We start from the raw sequence: 21453 nt of genomic DNA on the forward strand, positions 1-21453 counted from the left end.
TGTCGGGTCTACTCTGTGCGTTTTCGAGCGCACTATAGTTAGAACCACTACAATAAGATTTTAAATGTAAGTAAAGCGCTTTTACATCTCGTATTTTTAGCGTAAACATGCATGTGTGACAAAAAACATGTTTATTTGCTAGTTTCGTTTGGTTTCGTTTTGCAGCCGGCACGGGAGCAAGGACCAACCCACCTGACCCAGCCCACTTCCACTTTCCTCTCTTCGTAAAATCGTGAATGCTTCGTACTTATCATATTCCGCAATCACATCTATAAGAATCTCCTCAGCGAGGGCGTTACAGAAATCGTCTCGGGCGTGCGATCGGAGAGCTTGTGTCAACGTGCGTCTAGCTCACAACGTAGGGAAGAAAGTCTAGAAAAAAAGATGCCCGACAAGAGGAAAGTCAGCCCCGTGAAAGATTTCTTCGCCGGTGGTTTCGGCGGTGTTTGTCTCATACTCGCCGGCCACCCACTGGACACAATTAAGGTGAGTAGAACCAAACGCCGTCTCAGAGGCGTCTGCTATGACGTTACAACGCGTGGCTTTAATATTTCTGTCAAAGACGAACGTGTCATCCGATGTCAAGCTGTCGGATATGCAGCGCTTGTCTGAAAGGATGTTGTCGCAAGCGATGCGGCGCTGTACCGGTTGACGCGCGGCAGAGTACAGGTACGTGACCGCTTAAGAATTTCTGCGCGCGACGGCATACGAAGCACGTGCATAGGAAACACTTGTTGCTACAAACCGCGGCGCCTCGATCCGCTGCAGTGTCGAAAGGGGGAATCAATCGATCCGCGACAGTACGCGAAAGCGTTCGCTGCAGACACTTCGGTTGAGGTTGCACATCTTATCGCTGTCATTGCTGGTCCCGTTATGAGCCGGAAGACATACGCCACTCGTTTTTGCTATCTCGATCTCGTCTGCAACGTTACAGCTTCGATAAGGCGCCCGCAGCTTCGTTTTTCAACCGCTCTCTGAGAAGAGGAAGAAGAAACGGCCATGCACTCATTCAATGGCCGCGCGTCTTGATCCATGCGTTTAAGCAGCGCTATAGATTGGCCCCTCTGACGCGATTTTTCGTGATTGTCACTCGAACGTGGCCACTCGGTGAATAGAAGTCTGTGTTAACTGGGTTTACGGGTGTGTGTACAACTCGAGAGACCCGAACCGATCGGCGCGCGAGTACCATGGGTTCAAGAAACAAAGTCAGCCCGTTCAAGGACTTTATCTCCGGTGGCTTCGGCGGAGTCTGCACGGTGGTCTCCGGGCACCCTCTAGATACCATCAAGGTAATTAAATTATCTCATGGGAAAAGAAGGTACAGCGAAATGTGACCGCGTGCACAATGCGTGTGTCGCCTCACCTTCTGTGATATATAGTTCGAATCGTTAGTTCGCATACAGTCAGAAATGAACATGGTGCAACATTAACATTGGTTGAGCGATGCTTTGCTTGTTCGTTATCTAAACAAATACATGCATGCACAGTTTAATCAATGTATGAAAGGAAAGCTGCGTATCAGCAGCCTAAGCAGATAAGATGAGCATGCAGCGATTGCCAAATGTGGAAACATTGGTTATTTTATTCATTACACATATATTAAAACATATATATAGATGCATGTAGACATATATCACTATGAAAAGAAAAAAGAAGGTGATGAGAGTCTTGACTTATAACCTTTCCTGTATGCCTTTTCTACAAGTGTCTCTTTAATGCTGTCCTGCGCTTTAAAATGATCTACATTTAAAACTACCAATTGCCAAATACAGTGAACGATAAAGACCATGAGCTATCACTTTTGTGATGGAAGAGCTGATATGCAGTCTTCTCGTACTGCAGGCATTATTTTCCTATTATCATATTCAAGATCTGCTTGGGAAATAACCTTGAAAACCATCTATCAGCATGGACAGGAAGCAGATATATTTCTTGCAGTGGTGTGGAGCAATTAAGTCTCTCCAAGTGTTTATTTGAAGTGATGATAGTTTGAAGACACTAGTACACGCACATGATGATGATGATGGCCAATTGCTGTATTCAGCTGCTTATTATCACAGGACACTGTCATGTAGAATTTACAAATATGTGCTCAAATGTATTGCAAAAGAAAAATAAATTTGCGCAGAACCCATGTCACAATCTCATCATGAATATGTAGGTGTTAATTTGTTAATGCAATTAGCATTGAAGCAGTGTAGTTGACAAATTCTTCACTTCTACATAGCCAGCTTATTCAGTTTTATGTTACTGACATCTTTACTTCTCTGTAACTCCATGTTCCTCAATCAATGTACGCACTTCTCCCATTCTGTTCACTTCTTTTTCTGTACTCAACTGCTGTCGATAACGACTTCCTAACTTCTTGCGTCATGTTCTGCCCTACCTACCCATTGGTCACCTACCCAGTGGCACACGCCCACACTGGAGGATTGGCCAAGAGAGAGAGAGAGAGAGAGAGAAACTTTAGTTAAATGTGGAGAGGCTAACCTGAGTGACATCACTGACATGCCTCTAGCTCCACGTTGAGGAAGGCGTTTGTGGGAACAACAGGGACAGGTTAGGAAGATGATGGTAGTATGACGAAGATGATGACAAGAGCTGCTGCACAGCCTACTGTTTCTGTACAACATGCACATGGACGCTGCACGGCATATGCATTTTTATTGATGGAGAAGGGTTATTTATTTATTTATTTATTTATTTATTTATTTATTTATTTATTTATTTATTTGGTACCTGCTTTGCCATTCAGGCATTACAAGCAGGGAGGGTACAACTCATATAAACAACCACTCAAAATTACATTCATAAAGCTTGGAAGAAATCATCATCTGAACAAATACAGACAGTGTCAGGTGGTAGAGTATTCCAATCTCTTATAGTATGAACAAAGAAAGATTAGTGGAAAGCGTCGCTTTTAAAAGGAATCTCACTTATTTTTAATTTGTGATCTCGCCTTTTAGAAACATATGTGGGTGGCTGAAAATACAATTCCCTAGCTATATCCCCGTCTTAGAGTGGTATATGTTATGAAGAAATTTTAATCCGAGATTTCGATGGAGGTGTTCAAGAAGATGCCAATTTAATGCTTTTTTGCTTTCTGTTATGCTAAGCGTCCTGTCATGATTGCCAAGGACAAACCGAACTGCCCTGTTCTGCACTTTTTCTAGTTTATCTAAAGGTTCTGCAGTATATGGATCCCAGGAAACGCACATATACTCCAGTGTACTGCGGACTTGTGTGAAATACAGTTGCTCCCTAAGTTTCTGTGGCAAACTACTAAAGTTACATTTCAAGAAACCTAATGCTCCGACGGCCTTGTTCCTAACATGAATAGCATGTCTGTTCCACCTTAGATCTGCAGAAAAAAATACACCTAAGTATTTATATTTTGGCACTTGTTCAAGAGCAGGATTATTTATAGTGCAATGATTGCTGTCGTATGACCGCATCCTGATAAAGCTGACGTGGACACTCTTTTACACATTCAGTGACATTTTTTATTTTTCATAACATGTGGCAATCAAATCCAAATCATGTTGTAGTGCTTGTTGGTCAGATTCGCTGTTGATGACCCTATATACTATATATACCCACTATATACTATATGGGATATTTTCATTTAATTTCATTTATTAATACTGTCAGCCTCATTCAGGGGCTGTAACAGGAGTGGAAAAAGCAAAACGAAACCGAACTGCAAAATAAGTAGTACAGAACATATTGAAAACCATAGTTATACATTAAAGAAAAAAGATCATCTCGTGAAATGCACACTTAAACAAAACAAAAATGCATCACTCAGAAATCAGAACAGCCATCTTATGCAGCAGCAATCTGACCTCATCGCCCTGTGCTAGTGCCATAGATGAAATTATCTAAGTGGCGTAGAAATTCACCTAATGATGTCGACCGAACAGCAGAATCTGGAAGAGAGTTCCAGTCTCTACAAGTTCGGGGAAAATAACTAAACTTGAAACAATTATTTTTATAGTCGGTAATGGGATAAACTTACTATGACGATGCCTTGATGTTTCATTAGTCTTGATCTCAAAGTAAACTGATTTATTGATTTTAAGATAATTGTTGATAATGAGGTAAAGAGTTTTTAGTCTTTCATATCTGGTTCTGGTTTCTAGCATAGGTAGTTGGGCTTGTTGGCAGAGATCTGTTGAAGAATGGTTCCGGCGGTATTTATTAAAGATAAACCTTACAGCGAGTCGCTGAATCCTATCAAGCTTGTGACAATTAGTTGCTGTGTGAGGATCCGATATTACTTTAGCATATTCGATTATCGGTCTGACTAGGGTTTTGTAAGCGAGGCACTTTACATCCGGAGTAGCACTGTGCATAGTGCGCATCGCAGGTACCATAGTCTTTTAAAAGCTTTGGAAATGACAATTTCAATGTGGGTATTCCATCGTAGATCTGATGTAAATGTTATGCCTGGGTGCTTATACTGATCGACTCTTTCAAGCATATTACCATTGATTTGATAATTGTAATGAAGAACATTTTTCTTTCTAGTTAATGACATGAACACAGACTTTTTAAAGTTTAACTCCATCTGCCAGTCGTTACACCATTTCACTATTCTTTGCAGGTTTAAATTTAATTTAATCTGATCATCAACTGTATTTACGGTACTGTACATCACACAGTCGTCAGCAAAAAGTCTTAATGGAGCATCAATGTTACTTTGTAAATCATTAATAAAGATCAAAAATAGGAGTGGGCCTAAGACGCTACCTTGCGGTACACCAGAAGCAACAGGAATAATGTTGGACTGACAACCTCTAACAGTTACATACTGTTCACGAGAGGATATATATGCAGAAAACCATTGTGTGAGTGTTTGATTTTTAAAGACCGCGTTAATCTTATATAACAATTTTTGGTGCAAAACTTTATCAAATGCTTTCGCAATATCAAGGTCTATTTGACCACGTGAATTTATTGTTTCTGCGAGGTCATGAACTATTTCTATCAGTTGGGTAATCGTGGACAGTCCCTTTCGAAAGCCATGCTGATGATAATACAGGATATCATGCTGGTCGAGATAGCCAAGCAGGTGTTTGGATATGATGTGTTCAAGTAACTTCGAAACTGTACTAATGAGTGAGATTGGGCGATAATTACTAACAGAATTATTTCCGCTTTTATGAACCGGTATAACTTTTGCTCGCTTCCAGTCAGTTGGAAAGCATCCGCTACTAAAAGAAGACTGAAATAGTTTGGTCGTATTTAGATACCCATATATACTATATATATATATATATATATAGTCTCCTGGCTACACTACAGTAGCCTTAACGTCTACGGCATGCATGCTTCAGCAGCCGCTCTTGCCACAGGTGTATTTGAGCGAAGCAGCAGCTGCCAAAGGGCGTCATTTATTTGCTGGAGCATGACTTTGATGACTGGGTCAGTGGCCCTGTCTATTCAGGCACATACCCAGTGGGCACAGCTTGGCGTAAAAGAGGTTTAGTACGGACCAACATACTGAAAAGTGCGTGAAGATTCCAAAGAATGCTAATCACATTAAAACCAAAGTGGCATGTATTACGGTGGTCTAGTTAAGAATCGCTAAAGGACTCGTCGCAGTGTCTAAATGATTATGGTGCTGCGCTGCTGAACACAAGGTTGCGCATTTGATCCCCGCCACAGTGGCCACATTCCGATGAGGGTGAAACGTGAAAACAATGGTCATGTACTGTGCTTTGGGTGCACGTTAAAGAATCTCATGTGGCCAAAATTATTCTGAAGCTTCATGCCACACATCTCTCATGGCTCACTCTGCACTCATTCACTTTTGAATCACTCGAACCAAAACCTGGGTGAATTACATTTTCTTTTTCTTCAAAATTCATACTGCCCTACAATTTGGCTCAGCTGGGATTACATATATCGTAAGATTCGACTGTAGTCTTAGAATCATACCATTGCCATTCATTATGTTTTGATGACTCATTTGTGCATGTTATTGTAGATTCTCTGTATTTTATGACATTGTTCTCATGGTAACAACCCAAAGTAGAACCTCTGACTTGTTTTGTGGTTTATTGTCCATCTTTTAAGTACTTGCAATAAAATTCAGTGTAATAATAAAGGGAAAATGAGACATCCACCGAAATGTAGCTAAGTGCTACGAAGGAAACCCATACAGGTTCCTCAAAAGAAAAGCTTCGCAGTTGAATAAAATTCATCCTGGCGTGGGACTCGAACCTGGGACCACCGCCTTTCTGGGGCAGCCACTATACTACCTGAGCTAACCAGGCAGCTAGCAGATGGCAGGCGAAGCCGAATTTATCAACAACACAGAAGCAAAGACAAGAGTTTGACGTAATCATCCTGTGAAACCCGCAACAACCTTGCGGGTTCGAGTCCCGGACCAGGACGAATTTTTCTTCAACTGCGAGGCTTTTCTTTCAAGGAACCTATACAGGTTTCCTTTGTAGCACTTAGCTACGTTTGGGTGGATGTCTCATTTTCCCTTTATTAATTACTTCTCTCCACCTTGCAGGTTTCTGCAGAACTATTACATCAAATTCAGTATATTTGACTGGCTAGCTATACCATACCATTGCTACCAATTTATGTTCTCCCTTTGTAACAAATTATAGGCAGTTGTTTTTAACTGTTAGTAACCTGTTTGTCTTCAGTAAATTGGGTGTGCTCAAAATTATCACCTGGTTGTTTGCACATATTACAGCACCATGCATAGTCTTATCATCAGATAATAATTTATTTCTATTTTTTTCATGTCTATTCCTTTATTTTGAAGTAGTGTAACTGTGCATGGCACTTCTAAATGAAGGTATGTGGTTGATGACCTATATGGATGCTCTATGGTTGATGACACAGTTCTCAACTAATCAGGTGAAAGCAGGTATTCTTCCTTATGCTTTCCATTTATAGCATTATTTACCCTTCACCATTTGCTACTTGAGCACTGCAGTCACTCGTATCTACAACATTGTGTTGTCAAACAGGAGGTTGTGGGTTCGATTCCTGACCACTGTGGCCACATTCTGATGTAGGCAGAATGCAGGAACCCTCATACACTTAGATATAGGTGCACATTTTAGAATGTTATAAGCTCCATAAATTAACTATTTGTAATTTCAAGTGCATAGCAGTCAAGCCCTCAGCAAGGCCTTTTAACCATTTGCTTCCCCCCCACAAAGATGTCTGTGAAAACTTTATATTCCTCTCTTATTTCTGTCAAATGCTTGAAGGGGCATAAAATTGTGTGATTTTTAAAACATGGATGCATCGCTTACACTGCTACTGGAATTGCAATTTCCCACCATGCCTACAGGTCCTGTAGTATAACAGTGCACTTAAATTAACAGCTGCACTTGTTGCAGTTGGTAAACTTGGAGTGAATAGGGTATATACGAAATTCTGCAAGTGCACTTCCCTGCACATCTCGTTTGACCTACACATGATATTAGGACTTCACCTGCGTAGAAGTGGAAGTAAAACAGAAGTGCATGAAGGTTGGTGTTACTAGCCTGGCCACTATCTCTTCCTTATTACATCCTCACTGTTTGCAAGCCTACATCCATCGGTTTAGTAGGGCTATGAATGAGCTTGCTCGCAGAAGATGGAAGATGTCAAGATAATTGTAACTGATTTAAGCAGAAGGACCGTTGGCCTAGAGATGGTCCAGAGCAGAGAGAACATATGATATGGGTTGCGTGCGAGATTTGGCAGCATGCCCTACCACTCAGACAATAAGCCATGTGACTGCATACATACCCTAGTGATGCAGTATTCTGCTACGCTGTATGCGTATATGACGTGCATTACTTTTTAATGAATTAAATGCAGACATTGCTGTGTATACCAGAGCAACGTCTTTTTAGAAATTTACTCATTACTAAAGGCATTTTCAATTTCAGTTTCCATCTTTGCACACCTAAAAAGAAGTATTACTTTCTTTTCTACTATAGCTAAGTTCTGATATATGGTACGTTATATTTTACCTGTTATTGCAATACTTATATTTTGGGATGTTGCCAGTATTTTATGTATTTCGAAAGTTGCCTGATTGTTATTTGTTACTGTTACAATTTACGCTTTGAATACTATAGTTCCTACTCAGTTTGTATTTTTGTATTCACTGCTTTTAAATGTACTCCATTCTCTCGGGACAGTAGGTCCCTATATGTTCTATGCTCTGGTTCCTCCTGCTGTATATTCTGGTATGAATGTAGACTACTGACTTACGTGAATAAACTGAAGCTGATTCAGTTTTATTACTCTGTTAGCTCTGAGGGTTATTGCTTCGTATGTTCTACCTATGAAAGTGGTTACTTTAGTAATTGAAAATAACAAAATTATGAAACTAAAGTGTGCAGCTAGTACAACTGTCAGCTTCCATAGCAGCCCACTCAGAGTGAGTCTACAAAAAATCATTTTGGAATGTTGCAAGAAGCATGGACAAACAAAAACAGTAACAGTGCCAAGTGCCAGCTCTTTGTGTTCTTTGTTAGCCATGTTTAATGCACTGTCAAATGTTTACCAGCTTTTCCTGCATTAATTATTAAGCTAACAGTGAAACGAGTTGATCTAAAGCACTCTCACCATCATCCTTTAAGACCCACTGTGCCCCTCATCGTAGTTGCATTCAGCTATCAAGAAGAGAAGAAAGAGGGAGGGGGGAATTAGAGCTCACATTTTAGGTTGCACTACTATCAACGCTGTCCTAAAGACATTGCATGTTCTGTGGCAAATACTTGTTGCACACCAGCAATCGTTGCTTCTTGCACCCAGTTCCTATTCTCTTTCTAGCATATCATATGTTTGATGAGTTCCTCCCATTAGCACTGGCATATGTGTGGAATTGCTTGTGTACAAGCAACCTCTGCTCACAGAAGCGATGATTGTTGTAGGCCTCTAAGGCTGTAAGATTTTCACTGTAGTGGTTGAGGGAGAGAATTTACTTGAAATTTATCACCTGTGGTGAGGCAGTTTCCAGGCATGTGAATATTACCATGTGGAGTGTTGGGATCTCATGTGCCCTTGTATATGATGGAAACAGCACAACAGTTGTGTGAACACAAAAGGGGCATTTATTGCTCCTTCTGTACAAGAATGCCAGCTTGCCAAAGTGAAAGCAATAGTTCTTCAACGAATATATTTTTTTTTAGTGAACCTGCTCGAATTCACCACATCTTCAGGCTTGGAGTGGCGCCTAACACTGGCAAAAAGAAAAAAAAATGCCAAGAACCTGTGCGGCTAGACTAGTCCAGATGCAACCAAATTAGGAAGGCCCACTAAGCTTCAACAAAAGACACTCCCTCACTAGAACAGGAATTGGCCTCTCTAGTGCAGTATTCGGCCACTACCTCCTTCATGATTCCAGCCTTCAGTCCTCAGCAGCTGCAAAGCACATGACCAAGGCGGTGGTCAGACCTGCGATGCTGCAGAGGGTGCGAAGAATCTCTGGACTCGGACAGGCTACCACTCGAAACTGAACCTGGCAACATTCAATACAGGAACCCTCTCGTGTGAAGCTAGCTTAACAGGACTATTTGAGGAACTATCAGGCATTGCATGGGATGTTACTGGCCTTATTGAAGTTAGAAGAACTGGTGAGGCTTATACATTGCTGATCAACAACCACGTCCTCTGCTACAGAGGAGTTCCAGATAAGGAACAATACGGAGTAGGATCTCTAATCCATAATGACATAGTGGGCAACGTTGACAAATTCTGCAGCGTTAATGAGAGGGTAGCAGTAGTCCTAATAAAGCTAAACAGGAGGTATAGAATAAAGCTAGTACAAGCCTATACTTCAACCTCCAGTCACGATGAAGAAATCTAACAGTTTTATGAAGATTTTGAATTAGCGATGAGAAAAGTGAAAACTCCATATACTGTAGTCATGGGCAACTTCAATGCGAAAGTGGAGAAAAAGCAGGCTGGTGAACAAGCAATTGGCAACTATTGCACAGATTCTAGGAACACTACAGAAGAGATGATGGTGGAATTTGCGGAAAAGAATATGCTCAGAATAATGAATACCTTCTTCAAGAAGCCTAGTGATAGGAAGCAGACCTGGAAAAGCACTAATAGAGAAACAAGAAATGAATTAGATTTCATTCTCTCTGCTGATCCCAGCATAGTGCAGGATGTAGATGTGTTAGGTACTGTAAAGGTGCAGTGATCATAGGTTAGTGAGGGGTAGAATTTCCCTCAATACGAAGAAAGAGTAAAATTAGTCAAGAAGAAACAGGCCAACCTAGATGCAGTATGGGTAAAAGCATACCATTCAGGCTTGTGCTTGCAAACAAATATGCAGCTTTAGAACAGAGATGAAGATGACATATAGGTGATGAATGAAACCGTTACTAGGCTGGCTTCATAAGCAGCAATAGAAGTGGGAGGCAAGGCACTAAAGCAACCAGTAGGTAAGTTCCCCCAAATAACAAAGAAACAACAAAGTATGAAAGTGTCCAGTTCAAGAGACGAGATAGAATTCGTAGAACTGTCAAAACTCATCAACAAGGAGAAAGTAAGAGATATTCGAAATTATAACGTAAGGAAGACTGAGGAAGTAGTAAAACATGCATGCAGCATGAAATCAGTGAGAAGAAAACTTGGCATAGGACAAGCCAAGATGTATGCTCTGAAAAATAAGCAGGGTAATATCATCAGCAATTTCAAAGATGTAGTAAAAGCAGCGGAAGAATTTTATACTGACCTGTACAGTACCCAGAGTAGCCACGCTACTACCATTCGAAGTAATAATGATTAGGATACAGAGTCTCCCTCTATAACCATCAATGAAGTTAGAAAAGCATTGCAAGACATGACCAGGAGAAAAGCAGCAGGAGAAAGTGGAATAACAATCGACTTTATCAAACATGGAGGAGACATCTTGCTTGAAAAACTTGGAACACTAGATTCTAGTGTTCCTAGAATCTGTGCCATAGTTTCCAATTGCTTGTTCATCAGCCTGCTTTTTCTTCACTCCAGCCTGCTTTTTCTCCACCAAGTTCTACTTGCCACAACACCCGACACTGATGCCTGAGTCATTTGTGGTTGCATCCCCGCAAATGTAAACGCGTCCGAGCGATCACGTTTTTCAATGCCGCTGCCACATTAGGATGCCGAATGGGACGCCTTTACACAAGACAATACCACCAGCAATACCGATGATTTCGTGTGGTGGTGTCCTGCAGTTGAAGGAAGAAAGTTACGCTCGAGCATAGCCTTCTCTATGCTCAAGTTATCCATGCTGTCAGGTGGTGCTAGCATTAGAACACTCCCGCCATCTCTCGCTGTTGACTCTACGACTCTGACTTCCACCATCGCATATGTGTCACACGGGAAAGCCGAACATCGAAAGATGCGAGAGCCATGCAGGGCAGATGAACGTCAAGGGACGCAAGAGTGTCGAGCGCCCTCACAGGCGGGACACCAGTAGACTATGTAAAGTGCCAGTTGAATGTGTGGGACACAAGTCAAGGTCAGAGTGGAGATCGAGCATCCTGTGGTGGGGTGATCTGATTCCTGCAAGATAAGTTAATTTTTATGTGGAAAACGATTAGAGGGAACAGATAAGGCCATAGGGATTGTCATGGGGTGATAGGTGTAATAGGGATGGCTGTGATGTGATGTTTGTGTGGAGAAGGGAGTTAAGTGATCCTTGCAAACATGGTTGGTAATGTTGGTGCATGTATAGGTCACGATAAATCAACTAAATCATTGCCTTGCTGCACTTCTGACTGAATCATGCTTATCATTCTCATCATTCTTTTCACACAGAGACTCGATCGACACTATTAAGTGCATATCGACACGATTAAGTGCATATCTGAGTAAGTGTGGAATGAGCCAGCTCGCCACCTTAAGATGTCCTATAGGGAATTGTCCTCACCTACGCTCAGCTGCAGCTGTGCTGCGCAGAATTGCTGAGGTGGGACATGTAGTGTCCTCATTTGGTACGTACTGCACCACATTGAGCAGCATGCCTCCTGGTTTCACTTCTTTAATGGTGATGAGTTCGACGAAATTCTCATCTGGTATGCATGGGACATGTGGTGTAGTGATTGAAGCAGGCCACTTCTCACCAAAATATAAACAGCAAAAAAGGATCTGGTCATTATTAGTTCTTTTTTGAGGCGGGGGCAAATTTTGATAGTGTTGCTTCGATAATGGGATTGCAGATCACAGAGCTATGAATAGATAGACTGTGAAACAAGCAATTGTAAATCTGTTGTCTACATTTACCATCAGGATTATTACAGGACCTATGTTGAACAAAATGCCTTGGACAGGGTCCACACTTTTCCTTGTTGTAGATCTCTCAAAAAAATTTTGACAAGACAGCTACAAGCTACTCAGTAATTGGACGTCACTAAACGCGGCCAAAGCCTGCTAAATAACAATGCTGCTTGATATAATAATGATAATAATAATAAAACTATATTTTATCGCAAAAGAATACGAAGGTCCCAAAATTTCAAGTTTCTTCTCTTTACATTTTGGTGAATGTCTGTTCCAACCACTATAACACAATTTCACTTCCTTCCCTCAGCAATGTCACTTTAGCAGTCTGTCGTCCACCTTGCTTATGTTTGTGGTAAGTGTTCTTTTTTTCAGACAAATAGTTGCATTCCTTTTCAACAGGTACGGCTCCAGACTATGCCGAAGCCAGGTCCTGGAGAAAGCCCACGCTATACGGGTACCTTTGACTGTGCCAAGAAAACTATAGTCAAAGAGGTAAGCATGGCACCCTTTATGTGATTGTGTTGTACTGAAAGCTCTTCGAACAAGAGGTGTTGCTGTAGCCAATGTTTTGACACGAGAACTCATCTTTGTCAAGATCTGCTTGAATCTGCTTCATTTATGAAGCTTGTCGAAACATTGGCTCCAGCAACATCCCTTGTTCGACCTCTGTTAAACTTCGTCTTCATCTTCCTCTGAACCTCTGTCTTCTTTTTAAAGTGTTTCTTAGGTAGTCAGCGACTTCATGAGCATGGCTATTGTTACTGTTTGTGTCGTAGATTTATATAGAGAACACCTTAGATATTTTTGTTTTTTATTTTCTGATGATACACAGCCACATTGCCCTCGCAAGGTTGCATAAATTTGTATCTGGCTGTTTGAGCAAAGCGGTGGTTTGGGCTAGTTGGTAATCCATACTCTTAGACTTTTAGTGCAGAATTTTAGGACGACACTGAAACACACAAAATATTTACAAGTATAGCGCTTGTGCCAGTCATTTTGTGTGTTTCAGTGTCATCCTAAAATTCCGCGCTACAAGTTTGAGAGTATAGCTGTTTTATTATCTTCTGGTAATAAAAATTTGTACTTTAGTCATACTACGTAGAAAAAGCAAGGAGCCTTACTCTGATATACCTGCTAGCTTTCCAACACATGCACGAATAAGAACGGAAGACTGCACATGCGAAGCATGTATGCAGACAAGAAGAGTACGCATAAAACAGAGTCTACACACAATGCACATCACCATAACTGAAGCTGTTGTCCACAATCTGTCAGACATACACCTTGTAAAGTGTGCAAAATGCCTTTCTCATGCGTGGGAGAGGCATGCAGACCCCTGCCACAAAGAAGGTCCACGATGGAGTTGTGTAATGATGACTTCCTCTGTCAGATCCAAAATATGCAGTCACTCATGTAAAAGGGCAGGAATTGTAGCATAATGATGATACTTTATTGTGCTGTGCATTCGCCTGTCCTCTTTTAACAAGTTTCTTCTTTTATTGAGCGGTGAAATAATGGTCAGCGCGTAGGAATTCTGTTGTTTTATTTTCATGCCATATAGGGTTTCCTTGGGCTCTACAAAGGTATGGCTGCGCCCCTCACGGGAGTGACACCCATGTTTGCTGTCTGTTTCCTCGGATTTGGAATTGGCAAGAAGATCCAGCAGAAGCACCCCGAAGAAGAGCTCACGTAAGCTGGGGGAAGTGGCGCAAGCACGGATTATTTGATGATGACCGATGCCGCTTTATCTGGTTTTGTGTCCTCGAGTGGCACATGCTATGGCAGCCATAGTGGAGGGCTCTGAATTTATTTTTGACTACCTTGGATTTTTTAATGTGCACCCAGTGCTCGGCTAACGAGGTTTTTTTCCCACTCTGCTCTCGTTGGAATGTGGCCGCTGTGCCCAGGAATTGAACACTTGACCATGTGCTCAGCAGCGAATAGCCATGGCTAGTGAACTGCCTTCGCACATCTCTTATCTGAGATTAGCGTTTTTTTTTATGTGAGCCGTCTTTGCAGCTAAAGTCGATCCTGTGGCATTATGTGACCGCCACGTCTGGCTTCGTTGACATGTACTACTTCCTGCTTCATGCTTGAACCTGCACTCTGCTTGGCACCCATATTGAACTGGCAATTTAAAAGGTCATGTAATTAACTAATAACTGTTGCACTTTTGAAGGAATGAGTCTTCGTACCATAATTATTGTGTTGATAACTACACGATAAGAAGGAGGGGGAAAGAAAATGAAAAGAAACCAATACTTGCGCCAGGAGTTCTGGAGCCTCCACGATAGTGTCTATCATAGCTCTTGTGTCGCTTAGGACAATAAGATTGGTCTATAAATTAATGAATCAAATCTTCCGTGCATGCTGTACAGGTTGCCCCAGCTATTTTTAGCTGGCATGCTCTCTGGTGTCTTCACAACAGCAATTATGGCCCCTGGTGAACGGATCAAGTGCCTTCTTCAGGTGAGTTGTTAAGTTGCAGTCTTGTCAGTGATATGAAGTCCAAATACATTCAGGGCACAAAAGAAGGAAATAGCATAGAGCATAAGATGCCATATGTAATAGCATCTTGTAAATGTAATGAGACTTGATATGGAGGAGAATAGGGCCAAGTATCTAGTAGCCTTCTGAAAGGCAAGAGCCCCAAGTCTCCTGCCTGCTGCTGACAGTGCTTTTGCCACTGTATAGGCATACACGTTGCACAGAAATGTGTACTAGTGGATAGTGAAATTGTTGACTGAACGCAGCACAAGTATTCAGAGAAAGAAAACAAGAAAGAAAGAAAGCTTCGAATACTGAATATCTTCTCAATTCATCACAAGCAGAAGTGGTAAGAAAAAGAGGGCAAAGAAACGAAACAAGGCTGGTCGCTGGTGTTCAATACATGCGCTGCAACTCACAAATGGACATGCGTCAACACGTGCTTCACTGTACGAGATGCAAATGAACAACAGTCGAAAGGTCACCACATTGCCTGCGACCATGACATTGGCAATAATGAAGCAATGGAGCTGCAAGCGACACACAGAAAGTTAAATTTCTTACGTACTTGCAGCCCAAGTAAAGAATGACTGCTAATGGGATCGCCCGTTTCATTTTGTTGGCATCTGGCATTGCTCATAAAATCATATCCATTTCTGCCATTCTGCGGTGGGCGGCAAGTCTCAGTAAAAGTGGAAAGTGTTCCTTTGACAGGTCCAGTGTGAAATTAATCCGCAGTTTCATCATTGCCTTCATTATCATAATCAGCTCATTATACATGTATTATAGTTCACTGCAAAATGAAGGCCTTTACGCCTTCTTTCTAATGTCACCACTCCATGATCCTCCGCTGCCCTCGACGCAATTCCCCTCCTTAGGCAAGCCCTTTATCACTGTAGAGAATCACTGCCACCTGATCTATGCCTAAGGGACCTGCTGAATTCCACTCCTTGCTCCTAGCTCAAATGTAGTCTGTCTAACCCACGTTTGATCCCTTATCTACACTGTTGTCTATCTCTTAGTGCTACTATTTCTATAATTTTCTGTTCTGCAGCTCATTGCACAGCCCTTAAGCTGTAGATCTTGAAAATTTCCAGTGAAATCCTCATAGCCCATTTAAACATCACGTCCTGGTAATGTGTGCTAGCTTATGCACCTATAAAATAGCCTGCACTCGAGCCTCCTTACACCGAAATATCCTCCGGCCAAAAATAGCTTTGTCATATACATACAATATTCGTAATAAGCATATTACATTTGCACAGATATAATGAAAATTCTTTTTTGCTTCGAGATTTATAGCCTAAGAATGCATCTCGTATTATATTGCGGTGCATGACGCGAATATAATGCACGTGAAAAAAATTTGTTTATTTTATTTCCACCTGCTCGCTGTGCTCTCTCTGCCTGCTGCCACCTTGCCTCGCATAAGAGCTAGGTAGGAGTTGCCAATGTACAATTTATGCCACCTTTCTTCTCCTGATTTAGAATTGGAACATTGTTAGCATTGCATAAATGTGGTTATGGTGTACTAATCGCAACCTTGAACAAGGCAATAGGCACGGTCGCACAAGCACATCAATCGGGCATTCTTTGATCCACCACGCAATTATTGACAATTGATTGTGTCATGGGAACCTCTGAAGTGTTCTTTGATAACATTGGTAGATGTCTCAGAGGATGATGCCATTCTCATAGACTGTGGCAAAGGTGTCAGCACTAGTGCTTTTACATTATTTTGTGACAGCAGTTTGCAGTAATGATGAACAAAGCCCTGTTGACATCTACCTTTATGCAGCATTTTCTGTTTCTTTACAACATGACCTCGCATTATAATCGTAATATATATTTTTGTCTTTTTCTGAGAGACTGAAAGTCCCCCCTCTTGTTATATTCGTGGTTGCATTATTTATGTGCAAATATGGTATATTCGTTACACACTGATATCGGTGATACATGTTTTATATTTTTGTTATATTCATTAGTTTGGTATGTAGAGACACGGCTATTCAGATATCCACTTTCGAAAGTCAGCTAAGCACTAAAGTGTAGGTTTCCTAATTACACTGTCACGCTGAATAATGGTCATGATTTCAGCGAGGTGTTGGACAACCTTAGCCTAGTGAGAATGCAAAGTGTGGCACGTTATGCAGATTTTTTTGGCATTTTTACTTTCTTTGCATTCATTATCTTTTCCAAGTGTGATGCATTTGCTTGGTATATTGCATAGTTCACCTCATATATTTTATGATTTCAACAAAAGGCACAGTTATGCAAGAGGAGGATAAACACATCACCAGTGCTCTATTTGCCCTTTGTTGCAAAGGACAGGAGGACAAAAGTTCAAACATCTAGGTAGTCATCACTTCTCGTAGGTACAGTTAAAACTAAAAATCGAATGAAACCAGATTTTACGAAGTTCTCAATCTAATGAAGAAATTTCCATTCCCCGGCAAGTACTCATAGGGTTCAGTGTTGCCATAAACCCAAATTAACGAAACTAACTTGGCTGAACTCGATTTAACGAAGTTTTTCCTGAAATAAATGAGTGAAAAACCGGTAACTTCTTTCTAATTCTGACACAGACGGTTTTTTCTTCGAGCATGTACTCTAATGTTATCGCGTTAAAACATCTAGGTGCCCTAGTCATGGCCCTAGCTTTATTTTGACGAGGCCGCACACAGTGCCCATGCATGGAACAGCGGACTCGCCACTGCCTCGGTAGGGGCAGCAGTGGTTGCTTTTGTTATTTCATGGTTTATACGACAGATGGCTGAATTAGCAGCTAATACAATGCTGCAGTAGCTTTTGTGTTTAGAACGACAGAAAGCTGAGCTAGTTGGTAAGGATTCATAATGCAAAGAAGGGGTAAGGCATGCAGACCCAGACACAAGAGAAGTGGACAACACGAACGCCGACAGTCAGCATTCGTGTTGTCCACTTCTTTTCTCTTGTGTCCGTGTCTGCATACTTTACCTCTTCTTTGCATTACGAAGCTTTTGTGCGTCGCTGCATTACATTTTTAGACTTCGAAGGATTGAAAAATTCCTTTCTCAATTTTACGAACTTCCCAATTTAACTAAATATCAAGCATCACCATCACTTCGTTAAATTGAGTTTCAACTGTACTTATAGTCAAATTTAGTGGAATAATGAATGTGGTGATGATGAACATGCCTCGCAAATGAAAACATTTTGCTGGCACTGTATACATTTTTTGGAAAGGGGAGGTGTCCCAGGGGTCCCCCTTCTTTGCTGGCACTATGTATACTTCTTAGGGGGGGGGGGGGGGGGGGGTAGGCTGGGTACTGCTTTGAAACTGTTAGTGCTTGCGACATTCATTTTTATAAATAGAAATGAGTCCTCTGTCGTTTCCACAAAATTGCTTCAGTGGCCTTCCCGGGAGTGCAGAAGGTGTTTTAACATTCTGGAGTTGAAAGAAATCCACCTACACACACTGAATGAATGCCTCTTTGCTGGTCTGTGGTCACTGGAACAACAGGTTCAGCAGGCCCACGCAGACCATGGAGGCAAAGCCCGGTTCGCTGGACCTGTGGACTGTGCCAAGCAACTGTATCGCGAGGGGGGAATCCGCAGCATCTACAAGGGAACGGCTGCAACTCTTCTACGTGGTGAGTTGTGGGGGGATTGTTGCAGTCGCTTTCACATAGTGTTGTGTAGGTTTACTTTGGGGTCATGCGAATATTCAAAACTTCCGAATAACAAATAGAATATCTTTTTTATTTGATTCAGTCTTCAAATTGAATAGTCACTATTCGTAAATGTTAATACCTTTTTAATAGTATTTGAATGTTTCAGAATCATCAGCACTGCTCAATCAAACATAATATTGGAGCAAAAGTACAATAAATTTCATCCCTGTGGCAATATTGAGAATAAAGAAAAGTGAGAAGTTACGTAGTGTAGCAGGCTACTTCGCCGAGGGAGCCAAACCTGGCTAACTAAACTGTGATGGCTTGCACTCTTCAAAAAGCCCTAGCTATGCGTACAAGCTACATATTTGTTCGTAACATTCCCTTTGTGCTTTTAATAGGCAGGTCCTTATAATGTGCAGTGTAACGACAAAAGCTTGCTAACATTATTAATACGATAGTGTGAACATTGTTTTGTATTAACGGCAAGAAAACTCTTCATTATTCGAAAACTGTTAAAAAATATTCAATATTTGATCCGATTTGCTTCTGGTACTATTGATTCGTATTCAATTCAGTCATGAAAATTACTATTAGCACAGCCCTACTTCACTTACTGTTGTGGCTTCAAGGGCTGTCAAATCCTGCTGTCAAGCACAGCACAGTTGTGGGTTCGGTATCCAGCTTTCGTGGTCGCATTCCTGCATAAATATTGCTGAAAATGGTAAAAAACTAGTTTCAAAATAATTACTTCCGAAGTATAGTATAAAATGCATTTGCTTTTCAAAGATTTTTGCACTTCAGCACATAAAACGCCGTTTTGTTAAAAAGCTGCTAAAACAGTAAAAATTTGTTCATTTTACTGCTAGTTTGATGGTGCACATCTCGAAACTTGGAATTGCACGTCTTGGAATTGTTTCCAAATGGATATGCCTTGCTATCACATAGGCTACTATTAGTAAATTACGATATGTGCTGTGGAGTAATTTGTTGGAAACTTAGTGAAATTTTGTTATTAGCCAATCACTCATTTTGATTTATTGTACAAGTAATGCCTGCAACCTTGAGCAATACAGTTCAAGGATTAGAACTGCGCTATCTGCCGCAGCTAAATTTTAAAAGATCCTGTATACTAGTTAAAAGAAAGATGCGTGGTATATGCGCACATTGCACCTTCCCGAAATAAAATCCTGCCTATGCTACTTCTCTTGTAAGTGCAAGCGCAGTCATGCTAGCTTGCAATATGGGTCCCATTATGTCTTGACATTTTGTTGTGCGCAGATGTGCCGGCCAGTGGCATGTACTTTGCCAGCTACGAGTGGCTACAACGGGTGCTAACACCAAAAGGTGGCAGGTATGCATTCCTACTACTATGTTGTGTGTGTATGTGTGTGCTGCTGCCATTAAAAACACCTAGATATTTAATCCTTGTTTTTTATTGGTAAATTTCATTGGCCATGTTGAAGCAGCTCTTTATAACAGGAGAGTGTAACCTAACACCCTCAACAACAATGCCTCAGGGCAGTTGTATGTACGGAAAAGAAAAGGAGCACTAAATTGTGTGGTTTGGCATTAAATGCCTGTGGGCATATAAATCTTCGTACCTGTTAGCAGAATGTATGGCCTTGCTCTGTATCAGCTGTTGTTTTCACCAGTGGAGCAAGAACGAGTATCAAACAGTGAAATTATACCCACTTGTCTGGCATGCCTAGGTGGTCAAGGCGCTTGCATAAAACATTGCAGCTGGCCCCCATCAAGCAAAATGTGAATACAAAACATCGGTCGCATCTCAAGTTCTGAACCATGAGTGTCAGTGAGCTCTTTGCACTTGTAAAAGCAATTGTGTGAATTCACAGGGGCTTAAATGACTATGAACTATATTAAGCTATTGTGTAAATCATGAAAACAAATCTAAGAAAGCCTTGTTACAGCACTTGTATTTTTCTGGTTCAATTAAGAGTGTCCCTGTAACACAAGTAAGCACTATAGCACAGACCTATTGCTGTCATAGGAAAAGTCAAGTGCAGTGCTGGATTCCGGATTCTGCCTTTGCTTTGCAGCATGCTGTGAAAAGCGTATGTTGGTGCTTATGACTCAACAAAATACAGACAGAATATGAAGCAGCCATACAATTTGTTTAATGAGCTGCATGATATCTCTTGTAGTTACGTAAATAGACAGTTCTCAAGGATCTAGTTTTGTTCTTGGAATGTGGCTAATGAAATGAGGCTGCAGGCTAGCCAAAATATAGCAGATGTAGCCAGGCCTTTGCACAGTTTGGCACAATTGTTTCAGCAGTTGCATGACATAGGCTGCAACTGGTGTTGATGTTGACATATTTTTAAAAGGCATAATTAAAACGTGTTGAGCACACGCAATATTGGTGTACAGTTACAAGAGAAGGAAGTATTGCTAAGAGTGATGCCTTTATCGGCCCTAGGAATGTCGTCACGGAACCCAAAATCTGCAGACTTGCATTTCATAAACCACTAAGTTATGAAGGCCAGCGGAACATGCCCTTCACCAACAAGACATTCAATTTCATGTGAACGTGTTCTTTTGCATGCTGCTTGCCAAATTATGGATTACCAACTAGCCATTAGTACCTGCTTTCGTAACTTGCTTAGCAATTTGCTTTCAAGAAGCCATAGTGGCTAAAGACACATGTGCCACATAGAAGTTGAATGAGACAAGAAAGAGCCAGGCTGCTCATTACATAGTAAGTTATTAACACGTCAGATTCAAATCCACACATTACAAGTAAATGTTATTGAAAAACCAGTTTACTGTTGCCTCTCGTATTACTCAGAACTGTACCTCAGAGAACATGCATTTAGTATTTGAAATTTCGTTTCGCTCAGTTGATGCTTATTGTGTCGACTCACTGTGAACGGCTATCTGATGTGTTTGCACCTGCTGTCCAGCCGTTCAGACCTGAGTGTGAAGGTGACCCTGTTTGCTGGCGGCATGGCAGGCATCTTCAACTGGCTCGTGGCCATACCACCCGACGTGCTGAAGTCACGACTGCAAACAGGCAAGTCTCTTATGGTGGCTTGAAAGCTGA

General features: G+C 41.3%; 1 protein-coding gene across 2 annotated transcripts in view; it reads left to right on the top strand.

Annotated features, from left to right (window-relative positions):
• Positions 1 to 166: 166 nt before the first annotated feature.
• LOC126522568 (mitochondrial carnitine/acylcarnitine carrier protein-like) overlaps positions 167 to 21453 on the top strand; it is a 29283-nt gene continuing 7996 nt past the window's right edge. Inside the window, exons 1-7 of one of the 2 annotated variants that reach the window (XM_050171338.3) lie at positions 167 to 486; positions 12649 to 12741; positions 13811 to 13938; positions 14628 to 14718; positions 18239 to 18368; positions 19671 to 19743; positions 21314 to 21423. In XM_050171338.3, coding sequence (XP_050027295.1) covers positions 385 to 486; positions 12649 to 12741; positions 13811 to 13938; positions 14628 to 14718; positions 18239 to 18368; positions 19671 to 19743; positions 21314 to 21423 — 727 coding nt within the window. In that variant the 5' untranslated portion in view covers positions 167 to 384. Of the gene's footprint in view, positions 487 to 764; positions 1290 to 12648; positions 12742 to 13810; positions 13939 to 14627; positions 14719 to 18238; positions 18369 to 19670; positions 19744 to 21313; positions 21424 to 21453 lie in introns of those variants that run through there. The other variant, XM_050171339.3, reaches the window with a different exon arrangement.

This window comes from Dermacentor andersoni, chromosome 6, assembly GCF_023375885.2.
Source record: "Dermacentor andersoni chromosome 6, qqDerAnde1_hic_scaffold, whole genome shotgun sequence".
NCBI lineage: Eukaryota > Metazoa > Arthropoda > Arachnida > Ixodida > Ixodidae > Dermacentor > Dermacentor andersoni.